This window comes from Camelus bactrianus, chromosome 13, assembly GCF_048773025.1.
Source record: "Camelus bactrianus isolate YW-2024 breed Bactrian camel chromosome 13, ASM4877302v1, whole genome shotgun sequence".
Taxonomy (NCBI): Eukaryota; Metazoa; Chordata; class Mammalia; order Artiodactyla; family Camelidae; genus Camelus; species Camelus bactrianus.
Genome location: NC_133551.1, coordinates 16,515,594 through 16,540,847, shown reverse-complemented (window position 1 = coordinate 16,540,847; position 25,254 = coordinate 16,515,594). Strand labels below are relative to the sequence as shown.

General features: G+C 37.8%; 1 protein-coding gene and 1 non-coding gene across 7 annotated transcripts in view; both read right to left on the bottom strand.

Moving 5' to 3' along the window:
- TTLL7 (tubulin tyrosine ligase like 7) overlaps positions 1–25,254 on the bottom strand; it is a 127,297-nt gene that overhangs the window by 30,278 nt on the left and 71,765 nt on the right. For all 6 annotated transcript variants that reach the window (XM_074376143.1, XM_074376147.1, XM_074376144.1 and 3 more), the window contains 8 exons: positions 23,336–23,483; positions 23,177–23,250; positions 21,958–22,093; positions 13,761–13,847; positions 9,413–9,611; positions 6,010–6,212; positions 4,845–4,979; positions 2,893–2,973 (listed from right to left, as the gene is read on the bottom strand). In XM_074376143.1, the coding sequence (XP_074232244.1) occupies positions 2,893–2,973; positions 4,845–4,979; positions 6,010–6,212; positions 9,413–9,611; positions 13,761–13,847; positions 21,958–22,093; positions 23,177–23,250; positions 23,336–23,483 (1,063 nt within the window). The remainder of the gene's footprint in view (positions 1–2,892; positions 2,974–4,844; positions 4,980–6,009; positions 6,213–9,412; positions 9,612–13,760; positions 13,848–21,957; positions 22,094–23,176; positions 23,251–23,335; positions 23,484–25,254) is intronic.
- TRNAA-GGC (transfer RNA alanine (anticodon GGC)) lies at positions 496–567 on the bottom strand. The gene has a single exon. It is a non-coding gene; the product is annotated as a tRNA-Ala (tRNA).

The window sequence follows — 25,254 nt, the reverse complement described above, 5'->3', positions numbered from 1 at the left end:
TTAGGACACGCTGGTTTACAGGTGCTACCTTGTGTTTTATGTGCCGCAAGCCTCTGTCTTCCTCAACATCTGCCCCCACCCTCACCCCTGACACCCATTCTCCTCACCGCCTCTGCCTTTTAACCTGGTTTAAGACGTCACTTGCCAGCCATTACGTTTGCATGTAATCAAATCTGTCATTCTTTTCATTTACAATTTCTAGGTTCTAAAACCAAAGTCTTTCTTAGGAAGCTGTTTCCACATTCTGAGATTATAAACATAGCTTTCTATTTTTTTTTAAACTTCCAGTATTTTCTTTTTTTACATATAAACTGTAGTCTATCTGGAATTTATAGCTCCCTATGGTGAGAGATAAGGCTGGCTCCCACTTAATTTTCTTACAAACAGGTAGTCAATCGTTTCCATATCATTCAGGAGAAAAATTATGCTTACGCCACTGATTTGAAATGTCACATTTATCACGTATGCTTTTTTTAATTTCATTTTTCCCCCTAATGGAGGCACTGGGGATTGAACCCAGGACCTCATGCATGCCAAGCACACGCTCTACCACTGAGCTATATCACCCCAATATCTTATAAATTCTTTAATTTGTTTCTGGGCTACTTTGTTTTAATTAGCAACTTACCTAAACTCTTCTGTCTTCTAGATTACAAAAGTACATGGACTTGAAAAAATGCAGGGTTACAATTCTAATAAAAGGTCCTTATTTTAATGAATCAAGGCCACAGTCAGCAAGCTGGCAAACAGGTATTCGGGCTTACAGTATGTCTCAGTCTACGTCTGTTACCAGCTTTGCTACACCGTCCTGAGCATCAGCACAGGGTTTGGCACGTGGCAGGACACAAAGTCGTCCTTTGTTGAATGAGTTAATGCTCAGTATGAGCTCAGTTTACTCAGAGGAAAGTACATAATTTCAAAGTCATCATTTGATCAGAGTCAACTTTCAGCTTATTAGTAATAAACCCTGGAAAGGGGAAGTGATGGCGTTATTACTGTCACTTATGTTATTAAGGAATACAACTTCACTAAAGCTATTAAAATAGTATGTCTTCCCCAAAATAACGCTGCAGTGCATCTGATGGGCCCCTCGGGCTGCTGGCCACTCCCTCTCCTGCTCCGAGATAGCTATCATGTACCTTGTACTGTCGCCTCAAATCTCCAAAACCCCTGCCCATCAGGAGAAAACCTTACATTTCCCGCCACAAAGCCACAGACTCTGCCTTCCCTCCTACTAGAATAAATGCTCCTGGTTGGGACAGATCTCCCCAGCTGACTCACTGGAGGATTTTCTGTCTCCTCTCTTTCCTGTGCCATTCCTCTCTTCAAGATCATTCTCATCAGCAACAAACAACTATAAATATCTTCATCTTAAAAAAAAAAAAAACACACCTTGTCATTCCTTAACCCACATCCCTCTCCAGCTATCAGCACAGTTCCCTTTCCCTCTGTAGCAAAATTCCTTGAAAAAGTGCCGGTACTAGCTATGTTTTTTTCCCACTCAAGTTTTGAACTTGAACCTACTCCACTCAAGTTTTACTCCCCACCCTTCCCCTGAACTTCTTATGATCAGGTAGCCACTACCCTGTTTGTTGCCAAAAACAACAGGCAGGGCCCGGTGCTCCTCTCAAACTCCTATCAGCGGCAGCTGGCCGGTTGATCACTCCATCCCCGAAAGCATTTCTTTACTTGGTTTCAAGCACACCCAGTTCTCATGGTTTCCCACACCTTACTGACTGCTCCTCCTCGGTGCCCTTAGATTAATCCTCCTGCCCCATCTCTCTGATGTCTGCACACGGAAGCGGCCCAGGGTTCAGTCCTTGAACCTCTTCTCTTTTCTAAACACGCTTACTCCCCAGGTAATCTCATCTAGCCCCGAGGTTTTAATCTCGTCGTGACTCTTAAATTCTGTACCTCCACCCACAACCTTACCTAAAGCCCCTGCCCTAAAAAACTCATATATACAACTACACGCTGGACATCTTCAGCTGCATGTCTAATCAGTACATCAGGCTCAGCATGCCCAGAACCTAAATCACAGTAAAACACAACCACAGGGAAACAAAGCCCCGCTCTTTCCCCAGCATCCACCCCTGCGGTCACCACTCTAGCTAAGCAACCTTTAGCTTTTGCCTCGATTACTCTAAAAACCTTCTAGCTGGTCTCTGCTTCTCTTCTGTCCCATGCCCGCTCCCCCAACTCTATTCTCCAGAAGTAGCTCTCACAGTCCTTGTAAATTATAAACCAGACTAGGTAGCTCCTCTGCTCAAAGTGTTCCACTGGCTCCCCAGCACTTGGAATAAAACGCAAAGACTTTTCATGGCCTGGAAAGTTGTGATCTGACCCCTGCTTATCTATCCAGCCTCAACTGTCACCACCACATCACTCACTCCTGAGCAGCACAAACCAACTAGCCTGTGAACGAGGAGATAAATGCTGTCTTCTGTGGCTCGTGGGCACATCAGGCTAACTCCTGCCTCAGGGCTTCTGCTTCTTTTCTTCCCTCTGCCCAGTGCTTTGCACCTACAGACGTCTGCAGAGTATTTTTCTCATTTCATTTGGATCACTTTCTCCCAATCATTTTATCCTGATTTATTGTTTGACACAGTACTTAATACTAACTTACATTCTATTATATATTTATTCTCTAACACCTGAACTAGGCTGTAAGCTTTAGGAGACCATGGAATTTTTCTTAATTCACTTGTTTATCCTCAGAGCCTAAAATGGTGCCTTAAACATAGTAAACGCACAATAAATATTTGCTGAGGAAATGAGTGCACAAACGAGCATGTATATGGTTTGGTTATGAATGTAGCTTAATGACCCTAGCTTTCCACGTGGCTTAATAGACCGAAAGGGCAAACCTGTTCTGAGGCACTCATTACTCACTTTTCGTTGTTTTACAGAGTCCAATTTTATGAGCCAATACGAAGCCACTTTTGTTTTATGATACTTCCAGTTATCAATGATCTGTTTTGGGGGAGAAAAAGTAAGAAATTTAATCCAGAATTTTCCTCAAAAGTAACAAATAAAAAAGACAAGAGAAGGAGCTGAAGTCAATTTTCTTAATCTGTGAAATTAAAGCATTATACTACTACTTGCAATAAACGATGTCTACGTTTATAAAAAGACATGTGCAAAGATTTCGAACATAAAGTAAAGAAGACATTTGAATTTCAAGCTTTCTCACAATCGCTAACAAATGAAAGTCAAACGTCTTCAGGCACATAAGGTTTGGGAAGAAACCCAAGACACAGATTTTTCATTTTAATTCCAAGACCTGTATTTACAACATCATTTATAATAATAAAATATTGAATAATACAGTAGAAGATAGTCTATATATGACTAGCATTCTATTATCCACTTGTTTTGGGGAGTTTTGGGGGCAAATCTGCAAAATTTTTGAATGTATATTCTAGTAATATACACTATAACAAATATATTAAAGTGTCTGCTACACATAGTAAACATATAATAAACAATCTAATGTCTTACATAATTATGAATATATTTTATTATTTATATAAGCCTATATACATGTTCTTTATAGAACAATCACAGTGGCCACAAATATTAGTTCTTCTCTCTGATTACCTAATTTTTATTCTACCTAATTGAAAAAGATAGTTTATAACCTGTATCTCCAAGAAATGTAAGTAAAATGTCTGGTACAAAGACACTGGCCTTACTTAAATAAGATAACATTATGTAAACAAAAATTTATCTATCATAATAATGCTTTGCAGTTGATGTTCATCTTCCTTCCTTTTCCCTCAGTGTAACGAATAGCAGTTCATTTGCAAACAAAATAAGCAAGCAGTTCACTTGCAAACAAACTCTTTCTCTTTTTAAAAAATATATAACAAACACAATGCATAATATTTGGGAGTTTTGGTTATAATGATAGTGTGATTACACAATACAATGTGCCGTTACCGATTTAACTGGGAAAGTGTTTTTAATTATTGTTTGCTTGTTCTTTTTGTTTCTAGTCAGGGCTTTAGATAGGTCTAAAGTAATGCTAAAAAATGAAAAAGCCAAATGCATGCCTGTGGTTTTTATCCTACAACTGGCCACTAGATGGTGCCTTCTCCTCTGGAGGGAAAAAAAAACAACAAAACGGGAAACCACTAAAAACAACATTCTATTACTGAGGAGTTACCTACGAAGGACAATTTGAAAAAGATGCTTAAGTGAAGAAGGAGAACGTGAGTGAAGAAACGCTCTTTCACAAAAAGTATCTGAGTACCGTGGACCTTCCTTCTAAATTAGAAGTCAGTCATTGACTTTAACGAGGATTTGAGGACTCTTGCCGTTTTAGAACGTTCCACTGGGTGGTGCAAATGTGTGTGTGACGAGAAAACACACACAACATAAGCCATTTCAAAATCTGACCAAAACCACGCAAGGTGTCACAGTCAAATATTATTGACACTTTATGCCCAGAGCCCCCTTATTTCCTTTATTATCTCATTCCATGTTAGATCTTTCTAAATCTGAATAGAAGCAGGCTTACCTTGACATGTCTTTAATCATTAAGAACAATAATTATTTAACACTAATCATTCTCACTTGATGAAGCAGTCGCGTCATTAAAATAGGTCTATACACTAAAAGATATTTTGCATCGCTGATTATAAATGTGACCTCACTGCTCATGAATCATAATAATTAAAATAACTCCTGTATTTTCTAAAGCTTGTGGAGGTTGGAAAGAACATTAATTAAGTTTACTATGCCATTGAGAATAATGTCATCGGGAAATAAATTTTAATATTTTTAAGAAGAAGAATAAAAGGCACGAGCTCCTTGGGATTTTGTAAACATCGAACACTCACATCTTTTATCAGAAGTAGTGATTCTGCATCTGATTTTCCTGGAAACCGGATCTTCATGTCCTTGAGAACAAATAAGGTCTGACTTGTTAGATCGTCTTCTTGTTCTTTTGTTCTCAGTTGCCGCAAAGACTCACTCTTAAATTTGAAAGAATACAGATATTTGGAGGGGGTCTTATTTCATTGTGCCACTACAATCTGAAAGATATTTCTAGGTAAAAATGATGCACTTTTAATTGAAAAAATAATAACATAGAAAAAGGAAGAAAATAATGTTTTTACATTTATTCTTAGCATTAAATTCTTAGAATTAAATGGATATGATTTCCCAAGAGTGTCTTTCACACTTCCACACAGCTGATTTCATGTAGCTCAAAATACTGAAATGAAGATATGAGTGTTTAAAAAAGACTTTCTGGTCAGTTTCATTCTCTACATATACCTCAGGCAGTTCTTGATTTAAAAAAAAAATCATTGTTATCGAGTAAAGTTCATTCACTTATATTTTTTAGACTCTTCCTTTTGGAAGCACCATCCACATTAAATAAACAAAGTAAATAAGCCCCTGGTCTACGTGAAGGTACATGGAGGTATCTGTTTGAGAATTTACAAGTAAGCCTGGCTACGCAATGAACACATTGACTTCCTCAACACTGAACCTCTGGGATTTATGCTGAAGAGAGAACACTATATATACACATAACTAGTACTGTATGCTCATTTAATGTACAGAAAACATTACAAACAGTGGTGTCCGTCAGTGCTCTGAGGAAAATTTACCAATGGTTTGGTTTTTTAAACCTACTATTAAAGGAAAATTTTCCACACAACAAATTTCTCCAAATTTATAGACAGACTGCACAGTACACTGCAAAATCACATATTTACTCAGATGATTATCAACAAAATTATCCTACTCCATCAGTGAATGAAAAATAAAATTCTGTTCTCAGTGTTGAACCTCAAGTTCTGTGACACAAAGAAGTCCGCCTTTTAAGAGTCCATACTCAGTTACAGGCGAAGAAGGATGAATAACCCAGATCCCAGGAGACCATGAGTTGAATTCTGGAAAGGATCTGAAGTTCCATCTGTCCTCCCCCAAGATAATCCCTCTGCCATCTAAATCCTGAGTACACGCTAACCTGGGCGGAGCAAACAGATGACTTACCGTCTGAGGGTTAGAGCTGCCATCGTTACTCTGAGGCAGAGGCCTCACGTAGGAGGAAGCACGGTTTAAAGATTGTGACCGAGACGCAGAAGTCGGCCGGGACGCTGATATCATCTGTTGAGCAGAAAAGGGGCGGTTGTCCGCACTGGATGGCGACGGGGAAGAGATGGACCGAGGGCAACTGACCGAGCGCCTTATGGAGCCTACGGATGTGGGGAAGAGGGGTCGCACAGCAGCAGAGTTAGGAGAAGTTCCCCACTGAGGTGGGTCTATGCAGTCTAACGACGAGCGGGGTGGCAATACACGTGAAAGCAGAGACAGCATCAGGGGATGTGAGTTGGGGGTCAGTTCTTCAATTTAAACAGTGAAGTTGGTGCAGAACGCCTATCACGTATGAAGAGGGGCTATGGTGAGAATAATACTTAAACAGCACTTTAATGTCCTAGTCTTGAAACGTGATACCAAAGGACACAAAGAAAGGAAAACTAACATGTACGGAGCACACTCTAGAAACCAGGCATCATGCTGGGTGCTACGCTTTTATCTTCATTCTCACAGACACCCTCTGGAGTGTGAACTCCATCGTGCTGGAGGCTCAGAGAAAGAACTTTCTCAAGGTCACATGACAAGAACGTGGCCAAGCTCAGGTGTATATCCCGACTTAATCCCAGTGCTTCCCCTCTTCTAGAATGTCATGATGCCATCTACTATCTTTAGATTATCCTGATCATTTATTTGAATCTGTCCATAGGTTAGAAATAGAATATTTTACAGTAGGATTCAGAGGGGAAAATAGATAAAAGTTTATAAAATAACCAGAGTAGATGGATGTTATAAAAATCTAGGGCCCATGAGAAAAAAAAAATAATAAAACAGAAGAAAAACAAAGACTATACTAATGGAGTTAAAATATATCATTGCTTTTTAAAAAAGTAGTACTAAACAGATAAATCTTATTCACAGGACAGAAAAATTAAACAATTAGGTTCAATTTCCCATAGTAAAAGATTTACATGAAGAAAAACTGTTTAGATCTAAAGAGCTGTTATCAGAAAAACTAAAGAAAACCGCAGACTATCTTCTCCAGTGCGTATTGAGAACGTTTTAAAAAGAGAACCAACTATTCCAGGTAAATTTTAATTCCTGACACAGAGAAATAGAATATCACTCAATAGTATCAACTTTTATATCTTTTTGAACTCATATATTTTATATACCCTCTGTTATATATTCTCTCTCTGCTTGGGAAATAAATCAATCTTCAGTAATTAAATAATTTAATAAAACTCACATGAAGGCAGGTTGAATACCCAAATTAGCTGCTGAAAAAAATTTAAACCTTCATAACGGCAGTGGGCATGAATCTTACGTTTAGGGCTATATTTCTCAAGGGTATTCTGAACTGATGGATAAGCCTAGTAGTCCTCATTTGGTTCTGCAGAGTACGAAAATGTATACTCATTCAGGCTATAAAAGATGTTTAAAAAAAAAAAAAACTTCCATTTGTTTCAACTAATTAACTTCCTTCTGAAACTGAAAGTCACACTATTTTTTGAAAGGATGGTGCTTCTAAAAAGGGCAGTGTGCGGAACATACCACTGGTCAGTCTTCTACAAGAAGATACCGCAAAGCGTGTGCTACAACCACACCTACGCCCTGCTCTCTTCGAGGGCTTACGAGGGTGGGATGGGTTTGGACATGTGTAACCTGATAGCAGCTGCAGAAGAAAACATCCTTTCTCTTTAGTCACCACAGAGTCCCTTTTTTTCCCCGGCATGCTGGAAACTCAGGTAGAATAACTAAGTATCTAGACATGCCAATGATATTGAGGTAGACTAACCCAAAAATGGTTGAAACTTGCATACACAAATTATCTAAGAAAAAATACCTCATACAGTTTTGCATAGGACTACCACATATCAAACCAAAACATATCCCTTGGTGCTGTAACAAGCTTAGATTTCCTAGGTTAATTATTTATGACAGAAAGTGGTATACATATTCCGGATCTTGTCTTCGGTTATCAACACCCCTTTGGAGAGAAAACTCAAGGACGGTTTGTGGCTATAACATCCCTTAGTGCAAGATTAAGGAGAGAATATAAAACAAATTGAAACCCTTGTTGCAATTCCAAATGTCCAAAAAAGCTATAAGGAAAAAGATATCAATTGAATTAGGCTAGCTTTAAAGTATGAATTAAAAACATTTTTAGTATGTTATTTGTCTGATCTCAATTTGTTAACCAATTGGTTTGAGGACAAAGAATCATCTCAGAGCTGTCGGAACCCTCACAGCTTCTCCTCACCCCTACCCGTAACCCCTGTCAGTTCTGTTAAGCTGTTAAGGATGCACATATTAACCAATGGGAAAGGGGCTCAAAAACTGACAAAACCTGGGCAGAACAATGTCATCTTGCAAAAGAGAAATAGAGTTAAAGTTACACAGAGACACACTGAAAGTACGGAAGGAGTCTTTAAGAAAAAATGAGGTAATGGATAAAACAGCTCACAAACTGTGGAACAGGTGCTTGATAAACTTAAGAGAGTAAATAAATGAAACGGAACATGATACATTATTTCACTTACAAACACATAAAACCCTCAAAGACAGGGTAGCATGTATCTTCATGGAATAATTTGGAAGGAAAAGAAAGACCAAAGATCTTCGTCTATTAGTTCTACATTCCTTACACGTTTTCCCATCAATTTGGAAGGCTGGGTTTCCAACATTATCCTGACATTATCAGGAAACTAACACATTAAACCATCACTGGAGATAGACAGACAAAGGCTCCCAAGTGTGTTACTGCGGGACTGAACGGGTCCCTTTTGTGGAGCCCTAGGACAACGGAGGACGAGGCAAGCAGAGATGAGAGACGGGGGTCAAGAAAAGTCCTGCACTGGGGCAGCGTTGGGACGGGGTATCCAACTGAGCCCGGGCAAAGGGGAAAACCGCATTGGACATTCGGGGATGAAAGAAGGATCACAGACACAAGAGCGGACATTTCAGATCAAAGAAGGAGTGAAAGACAGGAGAATGGGAGAGAGAGAAGATGTGAAAAGAAAGAAAGCCAAAAGGAAGCAGGAAAAGGAGACAGAGAAGCAGGTTGGTTCCTCCCCTGAACCCTTCCCGTGCACCAGAAGCCCTGACTCCAGGACTCAGGGACTCCAGAGAGAGCAATGGACTCCAGACATCATTAATTCGACTCTTTTGTTTTCTGTTTTGCAGCCCCCGAAAGGGGTCGCAGCATCCAGACCCGGTCGAGGTCTGGCTGGGAAGGAAGTGGGGTAGAATCCAGCTCTCCTCACACACGAGGGTTCATTTGGCCCAAGGTCTTTTTATTGAGTCATTTTAGTTCTGTAATTCTTCATGTTAACAACTAAATTAGAAGAAATTAACTTACTGGACTGTTGGATTAATTTGTAGTGGTTGGGCTGTTTAAGGTTATAGGTGACCTGCTTTTCTTTTTTCTTATTGCGGTGCTCGTCTTCCTCACTGTCCTCCGACTCCGAGGAGCTGCTGCCGCTCCCGGGGCTGCTGTCACTGCTGCTGTATCTCTGCCTTTTCATGATCTCGGAGCTCTCGGGCATGGCAGACAGAGGCTAAGACAGGAGGAAAGGTGGGATTCTGTTAGAGTTCAAAAAGGCTTAGTAAGGCTTATTAATTACTATATTTAACTTCCTACTTATGATTACTGCTTTTTCACTGACGCCTGAAAAATCCCCCAATGTAATACTGCAATGATACCACTCACTCATTGTTCTGTTTCTCCGAAACAGTCTTTCTTAAATAATATAGTTCCATCCTGATGCGGAAAATGCTGTTTCTGCATGATGCAAACAAAGGACCAAAGTATCCACAAAGAATAAAAAACTAAGAAAAAACATGGGAGGTCAAAATATACAAATCAAACATGATCAGTGTTTCTTCATTCCATACAGAGTAACGAGTCCATTACTCGTCAAGACGCAAAGATGTTCCTTTGCTGTATCATTCATGTCCAAGGTCACTCGATAAATGTGTATGTGTGTGTACGTGCTTGTGAGAGAGTGAGCGATAAAGGAGAGGGCAGGAGGGAGGGGTGAGAGAGGCAAAAAAAAAAAAAAAAAAGAGCAGCCAGATAAACCACTATAAGTAAAATAATCCACTGTAAGTAAAGCAGATCACATCTTAAAACAGAGCCTACAAGCCTATCCTATTACTCAGATAATATGCAGCGGGAAGGTATTCCTCCCATGTTTGTTTTCACCATGGACATTTTTTAAAATAAAAATTTTTAATTAATCATCCACTCTCCCAATTGGTTATGCATAAAGTCATACGGTTTCTTGGAGGATTCCTAACTCTGACATGTAGGGCCTGGCCATAGTGGAGCAGCACTGCTTTTCACTGCCCACACTATATTAAAAAAAAAAAAAAAAAAAAAGGAACACAATGTAACAATCAGTATGGCATAAATTTTTCAGAGGATAGATGCCATATAGAAAGATAAATCTGAAAAGATTCAAATTGCAACGCTATCAAGTTCCAATAAACCCATTAGAATCACTTGTCTCCGAATCCCCCAATCAGTGTGCCTCCAGTGATGCCAGCTGAAGGAATAAAAGACAAGGGCAGTGGGACATCTTCGCTTCTGAGAGAATGTGTACAACCACGAACAAGACAGTGGTAACTCAGTCATTTTAAGAGACTATTTCTTACACACACCATATGCCTCTTACTTCTGCTGGGAAAGGTTCCTGCAGTTGTATACTAGTTTCTTGTTATCTTTTAAATCAAACAAAAATGTTTTGATGTTAGCATACACCATAATGAAATCCTTGGTTATGCTGAGATTTCACTGAAATAAGGTATCTCCTCTCATGGGGCAGGGGGGGATGAAAGATAAAGACAGAAACAGCATCTTGTGAAGTGCCTGGAATACATAGTAAGCCAAAGTATGATCTCCTTAAACTTACTGCCTTAGCAAAGGACGAAAAATCACCAGAGAGGAATAGTAATACGCTAAGGTACCAACTTGTGTTTAAAAGTACATTCTCCTTTTGATAGTCTAATATTTACTGAGCACTAACAATGTTCAAAGAGACATGCATAAAAAAACATTTACCAGTAACACAATCATCAAACATTTTGATAGTCTTGGGGAATATGAATTCTAGAGGAAGGCTGTTTCTTCAGAAGTCTAGCATACCCAGAAGAAACTGTGGCACAATCAGGCTTGCTAGCAGTGCCCTCCTTCGTGTAGGCAAACAGCTTTCAAGTTCCTTAAGGAGCTTGACTACATAATGAGTTATTCGATCCTATAAAGAATCACAAAGGGAAACGGAGCGCTGAAGCTTTGTTGTCATATATGCATTTGGGACTTGTTAACCGATACACTGGTCAAGCAATAATTAATAAGGAGTCACAGCAGCATAAACTCCAAATAGTACCTTAACTGCAAAACGGAATTTGTAAGCTGGAGTTGTTATAACACAAACCGCACCATTTATTTTTATGCTCGACTTTCTTATGAACTGGGTTGTACATTAAAAATATATAAACAGTATAAAGAATAACAAAACAAATACCAATGTACCTACTGCAGCTGAAAAAAAAAACAACGCTAATACTTCATGTGATATTTATTATTTATGTAGCTAATTAGTATTCCTTGGCTTCTCAAATAAGTGAAAAGTTATTATTTTTCCCAGCACAAGTCAATTTAAACTTGATCACCTTCAATCATTCTCCTACCAGGAAAGATACTGGAAATCAGTGTTTGGCGTGGGATGGCATCCCTCTAAAAAGGAAAGGCTGCTTTCAAGTTTGGCTCAATCCGAACCCTCAGTGCATATAAAGTTAAAAGTTATAAAAAGTACTTTTCCTTCAGACTTCAGCTTTCAACCACTTTGAAATATTTCTGGCGTTAACAGCTACAGGAAGTAACAAACTCATTTCACCAAACACATTGCTAGTTACTACTATTTGCCTGGAATAAGAGGAGTTGAAAGAAACACACAGTGTGAATTCTGCGCTCTATGGGTTATATTACTGTTTAGGAGATAAGCCTTATTTAATGAAGCAAAGGAAACTATAAGACAGCAGAAGGCTGACTCAGAGCCTTGGCATTTGCCAATCTGCCATGAATACTGTGCTTTCAGGTTGTCTCACATCTGATTTGCCAAATTGCAATAATCAATTTACAAAGTTTAGGAACTTGTCAGTGTTTTCCATAGTGAAGCAATGACCCGTGAAGGTACTCACTTTGACAGATATTCTAAAAACACGTTTGTTCCAAAGGAATTATCATCTTCCATAATTCCTTAATAAAGAACACACAATTTAGAAGAACCGTGCCTGACATCCAGCCTCTGGTCTTCCCCAGGTATGCATCCTTCACCAGACTCCTCTTGCACCACTTCACTCTCATAATCTTCCACTTGAGTCATACCAAATTCCTTGCTGATTCTCCAACACCCTATGCAGCACCACACCTCCATGTCTTTGCCTTTAATGTTCCCTCTACCCCAAATGACCTTCCACCCTTCTCAAATGTTTAGAGCACTACCCACTTTTCAAGACCCAACTCAAATGGCACTTCCTTTATGAAGCCATCCATAGTCTGCCAAGCCCTTTCTTCTCTATGCTGCTGTAGCGTTTTCCACTGACTCCTTAATTACAGCACTTGCCACAACACTGCCTGGTTTTTGGTTTACCTATTTGTTCTTCCACGAGTCAGTGAGGTCTTTGTGGACACCTTCAACAAGTTTAACTAATGGTTCTGAGAATCTAAGTGCCAGATGCTGCGCTCGTTGCTAGACAGGTAAAGATGAAATACACCTTCCATCCTCAAGGAACTTACGGGCTCGTACCAAGGCAAACAAGCAAACAACTATTTGTCACAGCTGCTCTATAAATGTGCCATTTGAGGTACAGCAGGAGAACGAGGGCATCTAACGAGGGCAGTGAGGGAAGATTTCACAAAGGCAGCAGTGGTCCAGTTGGATTAGGAGAAGGCCTCACCAATCAAGCAACAAATCAATGATTTTCTTTTAAAGGCAGGTATTCCAGGTATAAAGAAACAGCATGAAAACGTGACAGAGCGTAATGTAAGGACATAGTGAGAGCTTAGTATTGCTGAAAGCAAAGTGAAAAAAGGCAGAACGAAGGCAGTGTTCAAGGTTCCACAAACCCAACTCTTTCCTCCTCTACTAGCAAGGACTCTGACATAAAATAAAAGAACACGTGGACGTCACCACCACAGAGCCGATGAAGGTAAAGCAAACACCTGCTTATTTTTGCCAGAATGATAGCTTTCTATTTATTCCTAGAAACTGCAACTATTTAACAAAACACAATTTCAATATTGCTGGGTCAGCAAAAGATGGGGTCCCCGCGAGGATCTCTGGAGTCATGATGTGCCTTACCTATAACGCTCCATGTCTCTGATATTATATGTCTAGAGAGAGGAGGGAAAATTAATACTGAGTATAGAATAAGGGGTCTGGTTCTAGGTCCCGCTTGGTCCTGACTCACAGAGCTTTCATTAGATTAGGGAAACAGTCAAAAAATGAGGAAAACTAAGGAAACAAAGCAAAAATTCTCCTGAGTATAATGTCATCTTCCCAATTCTGTCTTCACAGGAAACGCAGTCCACAAAGCTCCTTGCAAGCGGCATCAAGCCATTCTTCTAGGGAGAAATATGAAGAGAAAATCAACTGGACATTGTAGAGTCTACTCTGATGTTAAGGAAGGGAGAGGTGCCGCACCTTTGGTCCTCGAGGCTTGGCAGTTTTGCCCATCAACTTTTCATCGTCAATTTCACATTGTTCCAGAAGATCCAAAATATCTTCCTCCTTAAAAAAAAATATTAAAATCATGATCACTAATGGACCCCAGAAACTTCCCAAGTTCATTAAGCTCCATAAAACAGTGTACAAAGAGGATTCCTAAAGCTATTTAGCAAAGATTGCGCAGATCAAATGGGAAATAAAGGGTCATGGCAAGCTTTCTTGAAGAAATTTTCACTGAAATTTGGAAAAAATAATACTTAGCTGAAATCTATTACGTATTAATTATCATAAACAAATATACCCTTATATTCTAGTATACAATTAAAATTTTAGAATAGTTCAATACATTTGCCTATTACTTTAAAATTTCTAAAAGTTCACTTTAATTTTTCAAGACCACAATTTCATCAGTCATTTCCATATTGATTTCTGTAAAATAATATTACAACCTCAGACAGAAAACTGATCAGCCTAACAGTTTAATTTAGAACAATTTGATGTTAGTATTTAGTTAACAGGCACAATTTAATGAAACTTTCAAAATTTTAACTATTGTACAAGAGTATCTTTAGAACTCAACATAAGGTTTTCATTCTAGAGGTCTAACATCTTCTCTCATGCTCTTCAAGAGTCACTTTGAAGTCAAAGGGTAAAGTTAAAAAACATATATATCCAAGTGGATGTTGTGCACACCAAAGCAATAGGGAGATAGTGGTAATACTAAAAGAGGTATAGTTGGCTGCTTCGCTGAGTTATCTATCTATTCATCCTATAAAAATGTCACATCTCCATTTGTATGTTTATGATTTACATCTGTGTCTCTTTAAAGAAGAGTTTTAAAGAAACTAGAAATCTCACTGTGCAATGGAAATTTGTAAAATAAGTTACTCTTCATCCCAATCTAAGAAGATTTAGCTATTAAAATATGAAAGACTCTTGCTATAAAGTTTTGATTAGATAGTAATCCTACAATGAATTCCAAAAACAGCAGGATGAGATAGTTAAAAAGTAAGGAATTCTGTTCAGGAGAAAGAAAGTCATAATAGACAATAGACTTTCATCATAATAGCTAAAACAAGATTCCGAACTAAACAATCATATTTTTAAGACATCAGAATGCTGTGGATAAAAGTAATGTACAGGGAATTACAACAGAGGGAAAAGTTCTCCTTAAGTGACCAGAGATAAGTGGCCACTTTCTACTTTGAGGTCCTTTGTCAAGTCTGGACACAGATGAGCAGAGATCGGGTCTGTAACAGCAGAGAGATCCTGCAGGGATAAAGAGAATCTAGCGGAGTTTCCAAAGGTCACGTGGGCCAGTGTGCCATCTGGGGGAGCCCCACAGAGCTGGTTCTCTTCACCTGGCGGATCTCTCCAATAGCAATTTTAGCTGAGTGTGTAGTGCAGTAGGAGACTAGAGGCATGGACGGAAAACCAGAAATACTTCTCTGTGCTCTTAAAGTTCTTAAACACCAAAGGAGAATGAGACCTGTAATAGACACTAAATAGATTTCACCCTCAAGGCATTTGAAACCAGAGATAAACTCAAGCAAACTAATACAGCCCACCCTGAGCCCAGTTCAATGTTTCTTTCTGACATTTTTTAATTGAAATGTATTTGACATAACAATGTATAAACTTAAAGTGTACAACATGCTGATCTAATGCATTTACATATTTAACATGATTGTCATTTTAGCAATAATTAGCTCCTCTATCACATGACGTAATTATTATTTCTTTTTTGTGATCAAAATAAGTAACTAGTAATACCTTTGATGATTACAATACAATATTGCTTTCAATCTTCACTACACTGTGCATTAGATCTCTGGGACTTACTCACTACTAGTTACAAGATTGTACCCTTAAACAATCTCTCTCCTATTCCCCTATCCCCCAGCCCTGGTAACCACCATTCTACTGTTTTTATGAGTTTGACTTTTATAGATTCCATCTATAAGTGATATCGTACGGTATTTGTCTTTCTCTGTATGACTTATCTCACTCAGCATAATGTCCTCAAGGTCCATCCATGTTATCACAAATGGCAGGATTTCCTTCTTTCTTGTGGCTGAATAATATTCCATTTATATATATATATATATATATATATATATATATATATATATATATATATATATATATATATATATATATACCACATCCTCTTTATCGATTCATCCATTGATGGGCACTTAGATTTTTTCCATAACTTGGTTACTGTGAATAGTGCTGCAACAAACATGGGAGTGCATTTATCTCTCTGATATCCTGCTTCCATTTCCTTTGGGTATATAAGCAGAAATGGAATTGCTGGATCATATGGTAGATCTATTGTTAATTTTTTGAGGAACCTTCATACTGTATTCCTTAATCGTTGAACAAATTACATTCGCACCAACAGCATACAAGAGTTCCCTTTTCTCCACATCCTTGCCAATACTTGCTACCTCTTGTCTTCTTGATGACAGCCATTCTAACAAGTGTTAGGCAGTATCACACTGTGGTTTTGACCTGCGTTTCTCTGGTTAGCGATGTTGAGCATCTTTTCGTGTACCTGTTGGCCACTGGGATGTCTTCTTTGAAAAAACGTCTATTTAGTCGCTTTGTTCATTTTTTAATCAAGTTATTGAGTTGAATGAGCTCTTTATGTATTCTGTATATTAACCCTTTATCCTATGCATGGTTTGCAAAGATTTTCTCCCATTCTGTAGGTTCCCTTTTCACTTTGTTGAGTGTTTCTTTTGGTGTGCAGAAGCTTTTAAGTTCGATGTAGTCCCACTTGCTGATTCTTGCTTTTGTTCAACTTTTTCGCTAGCTCAAAGTGATTAGCCCCTCACCCTAGCACCCTAAAAGAAGAAAGATATGCCTTCTTTTGGACAAAATAATAATAGTTCAATTTTTATGATTTTTATGAACAATGCCTTTCAAACAAATACAAATTACAGGACATTCAAAATAACAGAAAAACATAACCCCTAATCAAAAGGAAAAAACTATCAATTAAAGCAAGTCCATAAATGATTCAGATGTTAAAATTAACAGACAAGGATTTTTTAAAATAACTATTATATATATGTTAAATAAAATTGATGAAAAAATGAACAAAGTGAATGAAAGATGCAGAATTTTAACAAAGAAACAGAATTTAAAAAGCCAAATGGACATACTTGATTTAAAAAATACAATCTAAAATTAAGAAGTGATTGAACAGGCTTACTTGCAGACTAGACATGGGAGGAATGTCAATGAAAATTATCCAGTTTGAAGCACAGAGGGAAAAAGAAAGGAAAAACAGAAAAAGGTATCAAAGACACAGTTGTCCTTCAATATACACGGGGGATTGGTTCCAGGACCTCCTGCAGATACCAAAATCTGAGTATGCTCAAGTCCCTCATGTAGAATGCTGAATTTGCATCTATATTTTAAATCATCTCTAGATTACTTATAATACCTTATACAATGTCAATGCCATGCAAATAGTTGTAAATACAATGTAAATGCTATGTAAGTAGTTGGTGGAGAATGGCAAATTCAAGTTTTGCTTTTTGGAACTTTCTGGAAATTTTTTCCTAAATATTTTCAATCCACTGTTGGTTGAATCCACAGATGCAGAACCTGTGGATACAGAGGGTCAGCTGTATGTGAGATGCTGTCCCATGATCTAACACACATAACTAGAGCCCCATAAAGAGACAATATACAAAATCATGCAGCAACCACATCTGAAGGAATAACAAAGGAGGATTTTCCAAAACAACTGAAAGAGATGAATTCACAGCTTTAAGAGTCTGAGAAAATTATGCGCAGGGGAAATACAAAGAAAACCACCCAGAGACACATCAAAGTCAAAATTCTGAAAATAAAGAAGAAAGCAGACAGAAAAAAAACATATTACATACAGATGGGGTGGGATAAAAATCCTGCCAAGACAGAATTCTGTACACAGTTAAACCACCATTTAAAATAAAGGCAAAATAAAAGACAATTTCAGGAAAAAAAGAGAGAGAGAGAATTCATCCTCACCACACTCATGCTACAAAGAATATGAAATACTTCCTTTAGTTTCTTCAAACTAAAGGAAGATGGCCCTTGTCAGAAGCATGCATTTGCACAATGGGACGCAGAACACAGAAAGGGAAAATGTGTGAGTAAATATAAAATGCTACTCAGGAAACTAAGACCACGACTGCTTAGACAACACTAACAATATATTTTGAGGTTTGCAACCTATATGAAAGTAAAAGATATAATAATAGCACAAAGTCTGGAAGGAGACACTAAATGAAACTCAGATGTTATGGTCCTTATGTGGTCTATAAAGTGGTAAAATACCAACTCAGGGCAGACTATTATCATTAAAGGATGCATATGGCAATTTCTTTTGAGAAAAAAAAATCATATTATGCTACAATATGATTTATATATGATATAAGTAAAATCCAATAGGGAAGGTAAAACAGTATAATAAAAATAATTGATTTTTCCAAAAGAATAAAGGAAGGAAGCAATAAAGAAATAATGAGTAGATGGGATAAATGCAGAACAAAGAGGAAGGGGGAAGATATAATCCCAACTATACCAATAATTTGTGTGAAATAATAAAAAAAAAAAGTGTCAGACTGGATTTTAAAACAAACATGACCCAATTATATGCTACTTGCCAGAGATATTTTGACTATAAAAACTAGGATAAACTTAAAATAAATGGTTGGAAAAGATACGTCACTGAAACACTAACAATAAGAAAGAAACTAGTGTGGCTACGTTAATCACAAGAAGTAAATTGCAAGGAATATTACCCAAGAGAAAGATAAACATGTCATAATGATAAAATAGAAAGGATGAATTCATTAGGAAGACACCTCTGTAACTTCAAAGTATATGAAACAAAAATTAACAGAAATAAATCCACAATCAGAGTTGGACAAATTACTGAGGGATGTTTAACAAATCTCTCTCAGTAACTTTTAGGACAAGTAGGCCAAAAAATCAGAAAGGGTATAGCATATTTAAACAGCTCTAATAGCCAAATTTACTTACATGATGTATATAAAACTCTATAACCACCATCTGTAGTATACATATTCTTTTCAAGCAGACATGGACATTCTCTAAAATAAGTATTCTATTGAGTTAAAGCAAGTCTCAATTTATTTTACAAGATTTAAATTAGAATATGTTCTCTAACACCAATGAACTAAACTAGAAATCTTTACCAAAAATAAAACTAGAACTTTTAAAATGTGCAGAAATTAAGCAACAAACCTCTAAGTAACCGAAATAAAAATCAAAAAACATGACGTGGCAGTTAGTAAAAATACAACACATAAAAATGCTACAGCTATAAAGGTAATACACAAAATTAATCAGATGTTTACATCTTGGCAACAAATTAAAAATGAAAACAAATTCAAAACTATATTATTGGCAATAGTAGCAAAAACACCAAATATTTAAAAATAAATTTAATGAAAGGCGTGCAAGAACTATATACTGAAAACTACCAACATAGCTGTTATTAAAGCCTCCAGCAGAGGGAGAGAGATGTCGTATTAATGGATCAGAAGACTCAGTATTGTTCATTCCCCAGAAATTGTTTTATGGATTCCTCAGTCCCAACTAAAATCCCAGTAGCCATATTTTGTCACCAAAAAATTAATGGAAATTTAGAATTAAACTGATTCTAAAATTTGTATGAAAGTGTAAAAGAACCTAGGAAATCCAAAAGAGTTTGAAAAAGAGGAATACATCTGAGGGCTCACGCTACCTGGCTTCAACACTTATTATAAAGCAACAGTCGTGAAGACTGTGTGATGGTTGTGTAAGAACAGACTCAAAACATACCCAGAAGGAACCCTACTCCAAAATGACACCTGAACCCCAATGTTCATAGCAGCACTATTTACAATAGCCAAGACATGGAAACAGCCTAAATGTCCATCAACAGATGACTGGATAAAGAAGATGTGGTATATTTATACAATGGAATACTATTCAGCCATAAAAACCGACAACATAACACCATTTGCAGCAACATGGATGGTCCTGGAGAATGTCATTCTAAGTGAAGTAAGCCAGAAAGAGAAAGAAAAATACCATATGAGATCGCTCATATGTGGAATCTAAAAAGAAAAAGAAAAACAAACAAACAAAGCATAAATACGAAACAGAAACAGAATCATAGACATAGAATACAAACTTGTGGTTGCCAAGGGGGCGGGGGGTGGGAAGGGATAGACTGGGATTTCAAAATGTAGAATAGATAAACAAGATTATACTGTAAAGTACAGGGAAATATATACAAGATCTTATGGTAGCTCACAGCGAAAAAAATGTGACAATGAATATATATATATATGTTCATGTATAACTGAAAAATTGTGCTCTACACTGGAATTTGACACAACATTGTAAAATGATTATAAATCAATAAAAAATGTTTTAAAAAATTTAAAAAATAATAATAATAATAATAATAATAATAATAATAATAATAATAATAATAATAAAACGAGCAGGCTCAAAGATTAATGGAGTGGGGTAGGCAGAGCCGTGATACTTAAACGAGATTTTGAAGAATAGAGAGAAGGGGATTGAGACTTGAAGCCTACTTGTTATGCGCCAGCACTTTACACAGACTAGTTTACTTAACCTCAATTTTATTTTCACAGACAAGCCTGTCACGTTTAGTTTTAATACTACTATTTTAGTGATCTGATCAAATAGTTGAGTCTAAGTTTACAAAATTAACATGTAGGGGAGCTGGAATTTGAGTCTAGTTTTACCCAGCTCCAAAATCCTTAGGTTTTCTAGCAGAAAAAGTGAGGGTGGAGAAGCAAAATGAGGAGAAGGTGGAACAGATGCTCTACCCACAGGAGAGAGAAATAACATCACAGAACAGGCGAAGGAAAATGCACAAAGGTCTCTCACTGTCTGGGTCAAGAAAAACAAAAGGTCGCAGAACATAATTCAAAGGTAGAAACACTTGCGTACGTCAAAAGAGGGAAATATGAAGGAAAAGAGCATTGGGGTACTACCCAATACTCCTTCTGCTTCTGTCTCTAGGCCTCGCCAGCTTTAAATGGCTTTACATCCTTCTGTTGCAGATTCTGGGTGAAAAGACCACAGCAGAGTCTATCCATAATAAAATGTTACCAGGATTTTCGAATCACTCAATATAACAGGGCATCCAAGATAATGGAGTATCACTCTAGGGAGATTTCCAATAATATAAAGTATAAACAATTTTCATAGGTCCTCACGATGAAATGAAGAACACAAGAAAAGGTAAATATGTTAAGTAAATATAAAAAACTATTTAGAAAACTATTAAAGACCACTGACTCTTTGGACAACAAACAAAAACTCATTGGGCGCAATGAGACATTAGAGCCTTGATTAGCACCCACACACTGGCCTTGTCATCTTGCAATGCTCCCTCTTTTGGGACCCTGAGCTTCCATATTAAGAGATCTGGTCAACCTCCTGAGAGCCTATATGGAGAAAGAGCCATGCAGCCAGCTTCCCGGAAGTTCTAACAATCTTAACTGATCAACTATCTAGTGACATGTGAGGGAACCCATCTCGGATTTCCACCCCCCGGTGAGCTTTCAAACGAATACAAATATAAGATTCACTCCAAGCTAGCTCAGCAGAAGAACCATTCAACTGAGTCAAGCCAAGACTGCATAATAATGAGCAAATGAATGAAGTGGTTTATTTTGCTGTAATAGACAACTGGCAGACCTTTTAGTAAGGTAAACCGATGGCTCCGTGTGTGCGTGTGTGTTTTAATTACTTCTCATATGCCGGGTCTATGCAGTATCAGGAAAACAACGGCGTATAACACTCCAAATGATAAGAACATCACAAACCACTCGGTTATTTCCATCTATTTTTTTTATTCAGTCATGCACACACAAGTCTATAGTAAGACATTTATTACAATAGATTGATAAAATATCAACATTCTTTCCTGCGTAAATTGTCCTGTTAGACAACATATTTATGAAATGATTTGGTTACGAAGTGCTACCAACTGTTAAAATGGAAGGAAAGTGCATCTTAAAAGTAAAATATTCTTATATGTGGAACTAAGGTGGTTGTTTTTAAACACATATTGTTAGGCCTCGCTCTTTTATTTCTTCATAAACATTAATTACTTTACCTTCATCCTCTTTAAAGGATTATTCAGCTCTCGCTGGAATGAAGCTGCTCTTCCTGAAAGGAAGGTCTGAAAGGCAACAGCCAACAAATTTTCATACTTTTCAAGTAGTGTTTTATCTTCAGGAGGATAAATTCGTCTACAATAAGAATCAGATAAACAAACTTGTTTAGAAAAAAAAAAAAAAACTATCACAGCCCAAGAGTTAAGGTCGACTACAAAGATAGATAATCCTGGACCGTCTACTCTGTGCCAGTCACTTTACTAGGTGCTAGAAAGAAAGATGAATGCAGTTATGAGAAATTCATACATTTTCATCTGTTACCCATACAAAGTTTATCTAGAGAACTATCATTAAACAATGCAGTTCCAAAAGGCAAAGTATAAAGGTTTGGTTGGAGGGAGGTAATTGAAGAAGAATTGCAATGGGCATATGGGAGAAACTTCATGGGATCTTTATGGGAGAGAGTTTAGTTGATAACAGTTACATGTGGTTATCGAAGTGCACACGAATGTAGTGATAAACCTTAATGATTTTTTTGGTGGTGGTGGAATTTGCCCCCCTGGTGGAGAGAAGTGGGTAGAGGTGGGAAAGAAATGTGTTATCATCACTACTGTTGGTGTTTGGGGCAGGAAAGAACATCTTACCAAGAATGCAAGAAGCTCTCTGACCCCAAATCCTTCTAATTCTGCTGAGTTAGTGTCAAAGCTCGGGAGGAGGGGCAGTATTTCCAAGAACATAAGGAACCTGGGGGTCCCCTCTGCTCCTGTCAGAGTGATACTGTTCTAGTTCAGCCCAGTCCACACCCTTTCTATTGTATCATTCCTGGTTCCTTCGGACATTTTCAATATTTGCCTGGTTCTTGGTATATCTGAATTTAAAACAAAGTATGGCAACCACTTTGAACTGACAGAAAGAATAGCAAGAAACCTGAAACCTGACTTGCTCAAAATAGCACATAATGATTAAACAAGGTCACATGCCAACATCAGGCTTCAAAGACTGCATACAACCCCCCCTGGAGGGGGGCTAGCAGGGGCGCTGCCCGCGTCGGGACCCTCTACTTGCTGCTTAGCTTTCCTTTCTGGAAATAAACAAAAAGCACCTTCTCAGAATGAAATAAACAGTGCTTAAAATAAGTCTAAAAGGTTGAAACATGCAGGCTAATTATTCAGACACCTCACTTTCCCAATCTATTAAAAAACATGGCAGCACAGTTACCTATAATTCCCCATGTGTCGATTTTCGTGTTCTTCTTTTGAGATCTGCTTTCGTACCTGAGCGAGTCTCTCTTTCTAAAAATGAAGAAGGTTTACAAATAAAACCTGACAAATGAATCACGCGATGCAAATTGTAGGTACGTTGTTAACACTTTCATACCAACTCTTCTTTCCGCCTCTCCAACTGGTGTCTCTGCTGTTCCCAATCCGAGGAACCAGGTAAGAGTCTTTTTATTGAATTTTGACCATAAAGCCTCCTTTGAGCCTCAGCTTTTTGTTTAGCCAAGTTTCTCCTTTTATCACTGGTCCTGAAATATAAAACACCAGACCATGTTCTAGAATTCAAATAAGCTCTGATTTTATCCCTGTGCACCTGACCTTGGACCACCAGCCTCCAGAACTGTGAGAACTCAATTTCCGTTGTTTATAACCTATTCAGTCTGTGCTGTTTTGTTATAGCAGCCCAAACAGACTGAAACAGAATGCTATTTCATAAGCAAATATGAACTATGGGAGCCAGGACCAGGGAAGCAGCTGTGGGATTAGAGAAAAAGGAACAATTTGGAGGGTTGTTTTGGAGGAAGAATGAATGAACTTTGATGATTAATTAGATGTGAGGAGTAACAAAAAGAGATGACTTGACATGACAACAAGATTTCTGATTTTAGTGACTGGATGATGGAGAATATCATTTTTCCAATGATAAATACTAAATTTGGCTGAGTTTTCTTTGTTTAGGGAGAAGAGACATGTAGTTTAGGCAGCTCTTAATTTTTAATTTTTTGATATTCCACTTAATTTAGAACAATCATTTCTCTATATCATACAATTTAAAGGAAGGAGAGAAGACCAAAGGGGAACAGAAATGAAAAGAATCAAGAAGAACAAAGACCAAACAATTGGTAAGAAACAAATTTAAGAGAGGAAGGAAAAGATGAAATAACAGGAAAGAGGAAGGGAGAATTTTAAAAAGGACTGAGAATATTATGATGAGAATGCTGTGGGAGAAATGAACAGAGCTGCATGCACACCCACAGCAAACACGACACTCCCAGACGAGGACACTGACACACACTGTCCGAGCACACACAAATGAAGGAGAGTAACAGAAATAAGCACACAGAGAAGTTCCTCGGGACACACTGAGAAACAAAGAAAAGCCAATCATACTGAGACACTTTCTCTAGAGGAATGCTCCCATATTCTGGCCTTTGGGAATACTGCCACCCTAAAAATTGTGTTTTCATTTCTATAAATATAGGTATAAATCAACATTAATGACACTTAGTCCAAAATAAAATTTAACCAAAGACCAAAAGATCTCCATCTCCATTCACACTGCATTTTAATCAACATTTTTCCATTCGGCTGTATCCATACACTGACCTAAGGAGTTCTGTTGACACTTTCTGGAGCCCTTTCTACTATTCATTACCCTGTGATCCCATCCAAGGGATTTCTTTTTCTAATCAGCTGGTCTTGTACACTCAAGATCCTGTAATATGGAATCACTGAACACTCTGTGAACACACTGTGCTTGCCTCACTTCCTCATCTTCCCACAAGTAGTTACCTTTGAATGACATGTCCATCCCCCACCCTTGTCTTCCAGCCCAAATTTTATTTAGTGCTGGTTCTAGATATGGCCCTGGGAATACAAAGATGAACATACAGGCCACCACCCTCAAGTTGCAGAGTGTAAAGGGGGTGGAGGGGATGGCATGTGACTAAATAGGGTACACTGGGTGTCATTTACAAAGTGATAGGAAAGATGGTGATGGCACAAGGGAGGAAGTAAGCTACTTTGTCCCAGCAAAGGCTTCAAATAGAAAGTCAGGTTTGATCTAGGTATTTCAGAATGAGTTGACAAAAATGTGGTATATACACACAATGGAATATTACTTGGCCTTAAAAAAGGAAGGAAATTCTGACATGCTACAGCATGGACGAACCTTGAAGACATTATGCTAAGTGAAATATGGCAGTCACAAAAGGGCAAATACCATATGATTGCACTTATACCGAGAGGAGTCAAACTCATAGAGACAGACAGTGGGATGGTGGTTGCCAGGGGCTGGTG